Source organism: Sylvia atricapilla, chromosome 9 (genome assembly GCF_009819655.1).
Source record: "Sylvia atricapilla isolate bSylAtr1 chromosome 9, bSylAtr1.pri, whole genome shotgun sequence".
In the NCBI taxonomy this organism is placed as follows: Eukaryota; Metazoa; Chordata; class Aves; order Passeriformes; family Sylviidae; genus Sylvia; species Sylvia atricapilla.
This window is the reverse complement of record NC_089148.1, coordinates 25,506,075-25,518,136: the sequence shown is the minus strand read 5'-3', so window position 1 is coordinate 25,518,136 and position 12,062 is coordinate 25,506,075. Positions and strand designations below refer to the sequence as shown.

At 47.2% G+C, this 12,062-nt stretch overlaps 1 protein-coding gene across 1 annotated transcript in view; it reads left to right on the top strand.

The window, feature by feature from the left end:
* The first annotated feature begins 3,648 nt into the window (after nucleotides 1-3,648).
* RAVER2 (ribonucleoprotein, PTB binding 2) overlaps nucleotides 3,649-12,062 on the top strand; it is a 29,209-nt gene continuing 20,795 nt past the window's right edge. The window contains exon 1 of the mRNA XM_066325347.1: nucleotides 3,649-3,804. Within this exon, the coding sequence (XP_066181444.1) occupies nucleotides 3,649-3,804 (156 nt within the window). The remainder of the gene's footprint in view (nucleotides 3,805-12,062) is intronic.

Below are 12,062 nucleotides of genomic sequence, written 5' to 3'. Positions count from 1 at the left end.
CATTGGCAGGGACACCTTCCACCAGCCCAGCCTGGACCATGCCTGACTGCACCTGTAATTCCCAAAGAATTCAGTGTGAATTAGAACTGTTTGGAATTACAAATTACAAAAATTACAAAATATATATGGCTGCTATGACTTCAAAGCTGCAGAAACACAGGGAAATTTATCTTTTTAGGAGAGCTACAAATGCAACTTCTGGGATTGGATATTACTCTTAATTAGCAATGGATTTATTGAATTAGATTAAGTTATTACAAGGTGGTTCATCAGTTACTGAAGTTACACTGTTCTGTTTTTTAATAACTCTTTTTGCTTCTGCAGCAATAATGAAACCCAACAAAAGTGGTTTAGAAAATGAGAAATGGTTCAGATCAAAGCATAAACGTGAAGGGGTTTGGTTTGGAAGCTCCAGAAAAGGAGTCAATATAAATATTTCCATACAAATATTTTATGGAGAACTCTAATAAGAGGAGGAAATTCCTTAAGGAAATACCTGTATGCCTTGGCTGGAGCAGCTTTTGTTTTTTTGGGAGGCTGATATCACCCTGGACAGGAACACTGTGGGGGAAAAGATGAACACTTTGACCTACAAAATACAGTATTATAAATATCTATCCCTAACTAAGAAAAAAAAAAGGTAATATTTCTGTGATATTTTATATATTCTCTGAATATATTGCTATTTTCTAGAGTTTTTCTGGAACTATTTACTGCAGGAGTTCTGTTTGTGCCGTTAATATCAAATTGTTGATTTCTGAATTCTTTCAGCAATGCACTTTAAATTTGAATGACTGAAATTCAGGGACACCTGGCAGCCCATAAAAAAAAAAAAAAAAAAGACCAAAAAAAGAGGCAGTTTCTGAGGAGGAAATCGCTGCAGGTAGAATTAATGAGCACTGGGTAGAGGTAAAGCAGTGCCCACCTTCAAACTGGAAAATTAATGGTAAAATTAATTACTCTGCTTGAATTCCTTCATCAGCATTACTCAATTTTATGATGTTTGAACAGATCCATAATTTCTGCTGTAATAGTTTGATCTGGTGATAGTTTTTGAGGAGATATCCCATGTTTCAATATTCCTAGAAGAGTTCCTTTTCCATGATCCCAGAATTATTTACATCCCATAATCGATGGATCCTTCACACTTCTCATTTCCAGTGATTTTATTTATTATAAATAATGCAAATATTGAAAAAGGAGGAACATGACCTGTTTGAGAAAAAACATCAGGGAAAAGGGAGCCCTTGAACAGAAGCTTATCAGCTGTCAATTTTTAAATAACAAACCAAAAATCCCTTTGATTGCCGTAGTTTTAAAATTCATTTTAGAAGTAATGAAGGTCCAAGATACTTTGTATTCTTAACTTGTTTTGGGCTAAAGCAGTTTCTCAAATAATTTGTTTGGTGGCATTTTTTTAATCTGTACTTAAAATGGCACCTTGAACCTAGTCAAGAGTTATCCATCAGAATTAGATTTTCTTGATAAGAATAGTCACAGACACCCAATTTATCTCCTAGTTTCCTTTTAAAGACTCTTTACGTTTCAAGTCTGGATTCTCTTTTGCCTGTTCTCCGTGGCTGGCCTGGTGTCTAAAAATGGCTACAAATATTTAAATTATTCTTCACTCATTTATAGCAATGATGACAACGTTAAGAGCTAAATTTACTGTGTTGTAAATGACATTGCAAGGAACTATGCTAGAGGAAAAATGGATTTTCCAACAGAACAACCTATTTTATTTTTTTGAAGTGGGTGCTGACTGAGTGAAATGTTTTTTATCAACAGCGACTGGATGGAAAATGAAAATTATTGTACAATGATTAAATATTGTCCTTGTGTTATGATGCTCCTTTTTATGGCAGGCCACAGCCCTGTGCCTGTCCCCTGTGTCACCAGCACAGCATCCAGGTGCTGTTTTCCTCAATTTCAGGGATTTTAATTAGTTTGCCACATTCCTGATGAGGAATAAAACTGGGACAAGGTCAGTGTGGGCCATTGTGCCAGCTGATCTCCAGTGGAGTTCCTGGCTTCACTTGGGATTAGGGGTTGGACTCGATGATCTCAGAGGTCTTTTCCAGCCTAATGGATTCCGTGGGATCTCCTTTATTATGTTTTATATTTGCTGTTCTGTGTTTCAGTCTCTCCGGGTGGATCTTTATCCAAGGAAGGTGGTAGTGATGGGGATTTGGGGAATGATTCTTGAAGATGTGGGGAATGATTCCAGGATGGTTCCCTGGCCTTGGCTTCCATCAGGATAGATCCTGGGGCAATTCTCCTCACAACAGAGCCCAAATTCTCCTTTAGAACACTTAAATCCTTCCCAAAAATCTGTCTGGAGCTACGTTACTGTGGGGATGAAGTGAGGAGAAGGGCCTGAGGGTGCTGGTGGACAAGGAGCTGTCCCTGAGCCAGCTGAGTGTCCTGGGGGACAAGAGGATCCAGCGGGATCTTCAGGGAGAGCAATCCCAGCAGGTCAGGAGTGATCCTGCCCTGTGCCCAGCCCTGGAGGCACCTCTGGGTGCTGTGTCCAGCTGTGGATCCTCAGCACAGCAGGGACAGGAGCTCCTGGAGCTGAGGAAGGGCCTGGAGCGCCTCCGTGCCCAGGAGAGGCTGAGGGAGCTGGGGCTGCTCAGCCTGGAGAGGAGCCCCAGAGAGAGGGGCTCTCAGCCCTGGGCATCCCTGTCTGTCCCTGTCTGTCCCTGAGTGTCCCCAGGTGTCCCTGGGTGTCCCCAGGTGTTCCCATGTCTGTCCCTGAGTGTCCCCAGGTGTCCCCATGTCTGTCTTTGGGTGTCCCCGGGTGTCCCTGGGTGCAGGAGGCTCAGCGCAGGGCACAGCCTCTGCTCCAGGCCCAGCAATGGCCCCAGAGCAACGGGCAGCGATTGATCCCAGCAACTCCCCTGCACAAAGAGGCAGAACTTCCTCACTGTGCGGGTGATCGATTGTCCAGAGAGGCTCTGGAGTCTCCTCGCTGGGGATATTCCAGACCCGTCTGGCCACAATCCTGCGCCATGTGCTCCGGCATGACCCGTTGTGTGAAATTGCCGCTGCATTTCCCCTTCATCCCGCACACCCTTTGGAGCTCTGTTACGGATAGCGCCGAGCCCGACCCGAGCCTGCTGCTCTGCCCGGGGCTCTGCGGGCCGGGGTCTGGCGGAGTGAGGGGCCGTGAGGGGCTGTGAGGGGTCCTGAGGGGCCGTGAGGAGCCGTGCGGGGCCGGGGCTCCCTCAGCCTCCCTCACGCTCCCTCGGGCTCCCTCAGCCTCTCTCGGGCTCCCTCAGGCTCCCTCAGGCTCCCCCGGGCGGGGCCGTGAGGGGTCCTGAGGAGCCGTGCGGGGCCGGGGCTCCCTCGGGCTCCCTCAGGCTCCCTCAGGCTCCCCCGGGCGGGGCCGTGAGGGGTCCTGAGGAGCCGTGCGGGGCCGGGGCTCCCTCGGGCTCCCTCAGGCTCCCTCAGGCTCCCCCGGGCGGGGCCGTGAGGGGTCCTGCGGAGCCGTGAGGAGCCGTGAGGGGCCGGGGCTCCCTCAGCCTCCCTCAGCCTCCCTCACGCTCCCTCAGCCTCTCTCGGGCTCCCTCCGGCTCCCCCGGGCGGGGCAGGGCGGGGGCGGCCCCAGCGCCGCGCTCCCCCCGCGCTCGCCGGGCGCGCTGCAAGATGGCGGCGGGAGCCGAGCGCGGCGCGGCGGTGCCCGCGGAGCCGCCGCCGCTCAGCCCCGAGGAGGTGGCCAAGCGGCTGGCGAGCACCCGCCGCGAGCTGGGCAACCGCCGCAAGATCCTGCTGAGGAACCTGCCGGCCGAGAGCAGCAGCCAGGTACGGCCCGCCGCCGCTTGCCCGCAGCCGCCCCGGCGGCGTGGCGCGCTCCCGCCCGCGCCTCAGGCGGGGGCCGGCAGCGGGGAGGGAGGCGCGGGGCAGCGCCGGGAGCTCCGCGGGGCTCGGCGGCCGCGGGGCGCTGCCTTCCCCGCGGCGCTGCCCTGCGTGAGGCGGCTTTGTTACCTGCGGAGAGCTCCGGGCTCGCTCTAACGCGGGGGCCACGGCGGGCTGGCCGGGCGCCGCTGCCCGGGGAACGGCGGGGTGGCGGCCCGCGGCGTGAGGGGAGCGAGGCCGGGGCTCGGGTAACGGGAGCGCCGCCGGGGGGGCGGCACCTGTGTGCGCGCAGGTAGGGCACGCTGCGGCACGGCCGCTTCTCCCTGCGGAATCTGGGCGAAAAGAAAAGCTTCCGGGACTGGCATCTTTTATTTTTATTGTGAGGTGAGCCGGGCAGAGAGAAAAGGGGGAAAAGCGGTTTTCCGCAGTCTGACGGTGGTTTAGGAAAATTCCGCTCAAATTGCTGCTGTGTTGGTAGGAGATGATCGCTGAACTCTTCAACCGAGTGCTGTGAGTCAGATGCTGAGGTGATTTAGCTGCACAGTCGCTTCGCCAGCTCCGAACACACAGCTCGATGCACGAGCATTAACCGAAAAAAAAAAAAAAAAAAAGAAGAAGAAGTAACTGCGGCTTTTGTTCTGCTCTGCTCCTCGTCTGCCTTCCCCCCTCTCTAAAAGCACAGGTGGCTTTACTACCTGCGGGTAAGAGCAGCACGTGCAGACTCTCTGTTTCTGCATAACTCCGGCAGGGGAAAAAAAAAAAGGACTATTCATTTTGGAGAGGCTCTTTGAGCTGTGGCTGTAACCCGAGCCGCAGCACCCGGCTGGCCGCTGCACTTCTGCCTGTTTTGTTCTCGCCTCTCGGTGTGTCTGGCCCTGCTCGAGCAGGTTAAAAGTTTCGAGATGACAGCTTTGTTCAGGGCCGCTTTAGGCACCTCTGTCCCCAGCAGCCTGATGGATTGCGGGCTCACGGCTTGGTGAAGGCTGCTAATCTTCGTCTCTTCGTCAAGTGGCCGTGTTGACAGAGAAAGCTTTGCTGCTGTGTCACCAGATGCTCGCTGTGGCTGGCCGGGGACAGGAGCACTCTCTGCCACTTCCAGTTGTGTCCCTCGCTCTCACTGCGGGTCTTTTATCAATCCCCATGTGGGGATTCACCTCTGTGGAACCTCTCAGGTTTGGCGTTGGTTGCTCAGCGTGTGCTACAGGGAAATACCAACGTTAAGGTCAAGTTCGGCAGTTTGCCTTTTTATTTTGGTGGCTTAAAAGCAGCGCTTAGGTGCCTTTTTCTCCTGCATGTCAGTTCTAATGTTGCCCTGAACACCATGTACAGATCCTAAAATGCACTTTACAAAGTGTCATTTTAATTTTTAACATTGATGAGCTATGGGCGGTGGTAATAAAGTCAAAAGATGCAGAAAGTTTTGGAAAGAAGTATGTTTGGGGTCAGGCATGTTAAATCTACTTGTGTATTTGGCAGTCATATACTTCCCAAATTACTGTGAAATTTAACGTTTCTTGTTGCCAATTATCACCCGTGGTAAACACGAGTCTGCCTTCTGTTTTCTCCTTGGAGTAACTGGTGAGCCAAGTAAAATCAGATAAACTGTTTCTGACCTGGCCAGTTTTATTCACTGGCAGGAGGGAGATGAACATCACTGAAACGCAGCCAAGTCTCCCAGAATAGGTTTTCATAAATGTAACTATTCATCTCTGAGTGTTGGGGTGTTGGCTTTGCTGCCATTTATTGTTAAGTGAAGAGCGAGGCCGAGATTTACCAAAAGTAGTTTTGAAGTGAAAGATGACTGTTCTGCTGCTAGAGAGAGAGATTGGTGGGGACACTCAGTTTTGTCAGAAAAGTAGGGAAAAACTTAATTTTGTAATATGAAGTTACGTAACAAATGTAATTCCTCTGCTAGTTGTAGCTACATATTAACTTTATTGTTGTACTTGTAATCTTCAATTACCTTTGGAGCCCCACCTGCGTTAAACCAAATTTAAAAAATGAATTACACTTGAGGGCGCAGAAGAAATGTCCCTTGGCCATGAACTTTGTCGGCCAGAAACAGGTTTGCAGCCTTAGAAACCAGACAGAGCTCAGCCTGCAAATAGATGCCTGCAGGGTCAGTGTTTCTTCAGGCAATTCTCTCACTACAGCCATGGAGAAAGGGTGTTGTTTTTTTTTTGTGGCAGATCTGTGGTAAACAATTTGCATCCTCACTGATATTGAAGGCAGAGTCTCCATTTCATGTTCACTTGGCAGGTCGGTTGATGCTGAACTCTTGCAGAATTCCCAAGGAGTTCCCCAAATTCATCCTCACGGGACTCCTGCAGCTCAGCATCAAAGGTGTGGTGTGATAATGACCTAGGAATGGCCACAGGCTGTTGCTGACCTCTGTAAACCTTCAGATCGTTGATATCTGTCGCAGTGACTGTGCCTTCAAGGCAGAATTCAGTCCTGAGGGTGGGGCAGGGTCACCAGAGGCTTCCCTGGGAAAGTGCTTGGAGCAGGGCTCCAGTCTGCTCCTGCAGCCTTGGCAGATCACCCTCCTCCAATTCCAGTTCTTGCCAGAGTGGGGAAGAGTCCTGTGCTCTCAGAACAGTCATTTTTTCATTTGATGGCTTCACTGGGGCAGGGCAGTGATGTGGGATGGTCCCCTCGGTGTCAGCCCCTTTGAAGAGCAGCAGATACTGGGCCTGTTCTCGTTGGCATCAGCAGCCTCTGATGTGGTGCTGTGGTCACACTGATGTCTGCAGGGAGAGTCTTTGCCGAGAGACATAAAAGTGGAGCCTGCTTGTGCTGATTCCTTTTATCCTGAGCAGTGCTTGGCAGTGGGATCTCTTGGGGTGCCTTGTTGTGTGTGCATCTCCCTGAGCCACCATCCATTCCAGCAGCGAGGAGCCCGGGCCCGTGGGATGTTGTAAGAGCAACAATTGCAACCAGAAGGTCTTTGGAACAATCCTAAAATTGTTCCCAGGGCTCTGGAGGACTGCTCTGAGCAGAGGGAGGGAAGGAAATATCACTTTCCTCTCTCCTCTTCTGCTAAAGAAATGCCAAGAACTCCAGGATGACCAGAGTGGAAGTGAAGTTGTACCTCACCAAACAGGAGGTTTTATTTGGATTTTGTGTTGGTTTTACCCCAGCCAGCAAATAAGCACCACAGAGCCACTTTTTCACTCCTTCACTTCTCTGGTGCTGAGGAGAATCAGGGGGAAAAATAAAGCTTGGGAGTTAAGAACAGTTTAATTATTGCAGCAAAATAAAACATATCTAAAATGAATATAAGACTAATAATACTAATATTAATTGTAATAAGAAGGAATGAAAGCCAAGAGAAACCAGTGGAGTTGCTGAGCACCCACTGAGTGAAGAGCTGCTCCCAGTTAATGTACTGGGCATGGCATTGTGTGGTGTGGAGCATCCCTTTGGCTGTCCTGGCTCTGCTCCCTGCTGGCATTCCATGTACCTGGGCATGACAAACTGGAAACTTCTTGGCTTAGAGCAGGCTCTGCTTAGCAACAGCTGAAACATCCCAGTGTCACCAACGTCAGTCTCCTCCTGAAGTCAAAACACAGCACAGAACCAATGAGAACAAAATTAATTCTGTCACATCCCAAAGCAGGAAAGTGGTAATTACCATTTGCTTTTTTTGTGTGTGTGTAATCACCCCACTGGATTGGAATAATTAATTTGAGTTTTCTTTCTTTCACTCTTACTGGCTCCTTATTTATGGCTGATGAACTTCCATAGGGGCATCAGCAGACTCTGATATGGGATTCCAGTTCCTATCCCATGGAGTTCCTGCTGGGAGGATTAGACCTTGGGTTATTTTATCTTTTTTTGCTCATCGTTCCTGAGATTTGTAGCCAGATCTCCAGGGTTCTGTGCCAAGATGAGCTGCCCAGCAAGAGCTGTTGGCTTTTTGCTTCCTCTCTTTGCAGAGAAGAGAAGATGCTGTGGAAGATCCAACCATTTTGGAGTTGGTTATCCCTAAGTGCCACCGTGTCACAGTTCTACAAAATAAACCTGATGGAGGGGACGCTCTGATGTAGGGTTGGTTCATTATTTTAACACCCTGTGGTTCTCCTGGCCTGGGACAGAATCCAGAGAGCAGTGAAACACTGAGGTGTTGACACAAACCTGGTCCAGTCCACCTGGGACAGGGATTTGTTTGGTATTTTGAAACCTGATGGACCCATTCAGTTTTGGGGTTTTTTTCTCTGCTGTTTGTTCCTGATCAAAAACCAAATCACTCCTTAGCCTGGTGCTGTTTCTCGTGGGGTTGTGGCTTTTTTTTTCCCTTTCTCCCTGGATTAGCCCTAATTTTAACTTGTTTGATGGAAAGCCTCTAACGAGGTGTGATGGTTTGAGGAAATGCTCTCTCCAGTCTGTTGGATGCCAGGCCTTTAAGCAGAAGGGCCTTTGTGTTTTCATGACTCCTCTGTCACACTGCCTGAATATGAAAGGCACATTGTGGAGAGGGAGCAGCTCTCCTGCCATCAAATGGACATTTTAAAATTTTTCTTTATTACTTTTCTTTTGCTTTGAGCTCTTGCTCTCTCAAGTTACCTCTTTCTATGTCTTTTCCCTCTTTCATTTGGCTCTCACCCACCCAGTGTACCCAGGGTGGTGGAATTGATTTCCAGTCCCATAAAGATCCTCTTACACTCCCAAAAGTCTCTGGAAGATCAGAGGGAAGATTTTAATTCCATTGAGAAATGGTTGTTTTCCTGTCTTCACATTTTCTCACGTTACTTCCCTGAAGATCTTTGAGAGCTCTGATCTCACAAAAATGATAATCCATTCCCAAACACAAAGGTTTTCCCCAAAAAGCAGTTTATGGCCTGGAATGACAAGGCTTGCATCCATTTCAGTTTTCCTGCTTTGGGTTTGTGGACATGAAGAGGGAATGAGGAGCTTTGGGACACAGCTCAGTGCTCCCTGTTCCTGGCAGGTCTCACACTTGATCCTCCAGCTTTGCTCCTCTGAGAACTTCCTTTAAAGCACCAAAAACCACTTGGAGATCGGGGAGGAAGAGATGTGGTGGGCCCAGTCTGCCTGAAATGTTGCTTCTTAGGGGGATTTATCCAGCAGTTAATGACATTTTGAGGCCCTCCTCCCTCTCTGATCAGGAGATGGTTAAAATTGCACTTTGGTTAAAATTTGCATCAGTCCTTTTGGTTTTTTTTAGTAACCCTCTTGTTGGTGCTGAGTGCTGCACTTGCTTTCCAACAGAGCTCTGGGTTTTCCCCTGAGTAACATATTATTTAAACTCTTACTTACTACTTATTATTTGGCTAATAAGTGCAGTAAAGTAATCCATGTGTCATGGCATGAACTCAGATATTTAGCAGTCTAAAATCTGAATCAGATGAACACCCCATTATATAATTTTGTAAATGTAAAGCTTTTTTTTTTTTTTTTTTTTTAACTGAGAACTTCTCTTTCTCCTGTCCTGCCTTGGAACAAATGGAACAAAGCCTTTTTTTTTTTTTTTTCAGCTGTGAGATGATTTAAAACTTCTTGGTTAGCCAAGTAACTACTCTAAACTTAATTGATTCCCATTTCAAGGATATTCATGTGAAGTTCAAGCCTCCAGCTGCTCAGTGAGAGCCAAGTTATAGACCAGGCTTGGAGAGTGTTTATACTGGAGACTTCCCTAAAGCTCACTGCAGAAATCTGGCCAGGCACTCTTAGAACTGTTAAATATTCTCTTGTCAGAACAGCACAATTTTATTACATTTAATATCAACTCTAGTTTTACATCTAGAGAGACAAGAGTGTTTGACTTTGGTGTGCTGCAGGCTTTCTATACATTGTTATATGTATTTTATGTATTGTTCCAGGTGAGTACTGAGAATTTCTTGGATATTTTTCCCCTTGCATTTTTTGAGAGTCTGGGTAGGAGAAGCTGCTTTTATTAGAAATAAACCACTGAGCTTTACTAATTTGATAAATGTGCCAGTGAATGTCCCTTTCTCATTTGTGTTTAAAACAATGCAGGTAGTAAAAAAAAGATCCTCTCTAAGGAATTCTTTCTATCTCAGAGGTGCAAGTCTCAAATTGATAATAAATGCTGAAAACTCGGGTTGCCACTTTTTCTCCCCAAGAGAGGACTAGGCAAGAACTGAAGTATTTCAAGACCACATTGACAGTAGTAAATAATACACTTTTTAAAGGGATTTGTCTTAAACTCCCTTTATTATATTTGATTTTGCTCTTTCTGCCGATTTTCACGTATGACTCATTATTTCCTAATTACGATTTTAATTTCTACTGATGACAAGATTATCTGCTTTTAAAGCTTTGAGGGGCTGTATAATAGCTGTGCTTTATTGGTTATATATTTCAGTTCCAGGAGCACAAAATCCTGGAATGGTTTGGGTTGGAAGGGATCACACAGAACTGCTTCATATTTTTCTTGTCAAAATCTACTTTGTCCAGCGTGTGACACTCGAGCCTTCAGTGTGTTGGTAAATACTGCTGTTGTTTATAGGATATATATATATATATATGTATATAGGATGTTTAATGTCCAATGTTTAGTAGGATGCAGTTAAATGAAGACTCCTGTGGGAGTTGTCAGTCAGTTCTTGTAGATGAGCAGATTAATTGATTTATTACTTAGTATTTTTGTTGTCAAAATCTGCTTTGCCCAGTGTGTGACACCAGAGCCTTCAGTGTTGGTAAATATTGCTGTTGTTTGTAGGATGTTTAATGGGATGCAGTTAAGTGAGGATTCCTGTGGGAGTTGTCAGTCAGTTCTTGTAGATGAGCAGATTAATTGATTTATTACTTAATATTTTTGTGGTCAAAATCTGCTTTGCCCAGTGTGTGACACCAGAGCCTTCAGCATGTTGGTAAATATTGCTGTTGTTTGTAGGATGTTTAATGCCCCGTGTTTAATGGGATGCAGTTAAATGAAGATTCCTGTGGGAGTTGTCAGTCAGGTTTTGTAGATGAGCAGATTAATTGATTTATTAATGAGGGAAAAGCCCTTCAGGAGGAGCAGTTTTGTCACTGGAATGTTGGGATGGGGATGCTGGAGCATGGGCAAGGTGGTGGCACTGTGGCTTGGCAGCCACTGCTCAGCTGTGGCACCACTCAGAGTTTACTCCTGCTTTACTAGAGCTCAGAGCAGTGCTCGGGGTTTGCTCCCTCTCTGCTGGGAATGGGAACAAACCTTCCCTGTTTGTTTCTGCCGTTCTCAGGGAAACATCCCTGTGCTTACATTCCTCCCAAGTTCATGGCCTCCCAGCAGAGGATCTACCTGCCTTGGCTGAGTCTCTCCTCCAGAGCAAACGTTCCCCTCCTGGCCCAGTCCTGGAGAGCTGCTTGGAGCTTCCCATTGCTTCCCCTGACACTTCTGCACCAACGCCACAGTGGGAGCACTGTTCCTTCTCTTCCACCAGACCTGAGCGCCCGGAGATGTTGGAGGTGAACTTTAGAGAAGTGCCTGGCAGAGAGATCCCAGTGCAGCACACACAGATGTTTACAGCTGTTTCATGGAAAGGAGGACACGTTCTCCTGCAGCTGGCAGCGTGTGTCGTATCTTTGTGAATCCTCACGGGTGGTGTTTATGTGAGAAATGCTTTCACTGAAACACCAATTCCGCAGGTGAAGGTCTCAGCCCTACCAAGAGCCCAGGAGGGACACCAGAACCTTCCTGACTGAATCCTTTGCACAAACCTGGCAGTGTTCGCCACCACCTGTGGAAAGTTGGTGTTCAAATATTTACCAGATTTCTGTGCTTAAATCGGGCTTTATTTTAAATCTCCCTTATATCCTCATCATTTTTTAGATCAGAGTTGTTCAGTAGGGGCTGTTTTTCCTCTCAAAAGTTTCAGGCAGTTACTGGGAAATCATGTGGAATCATCTGACACACAGATGACTTTCAAAAGAGTGCTCAGAGCTGTTTGAAATCCTATTTCCTGCTACCTAATCATCATATAAAAAACTTCCAGCATTGCTCTCATAAAATAATACAGGAAATCAAACAGGCAAATACATCCCTCTTTTTTCTGAGTGGGACAGAAAAAAATTTTTTGGAGTTTTCAGTGGCACAGCACAGCTGAGCTGCCAGAACTGTACAGATAGTGTCTTTTCAGTCTCACATCTGAGAATGAACCACCTGATTGTTGTTTGAAGAGGTGTCCTGACTCACATCCCCTACCTGGCTTGAATTTTGGGCATATCTTGCATTTCAG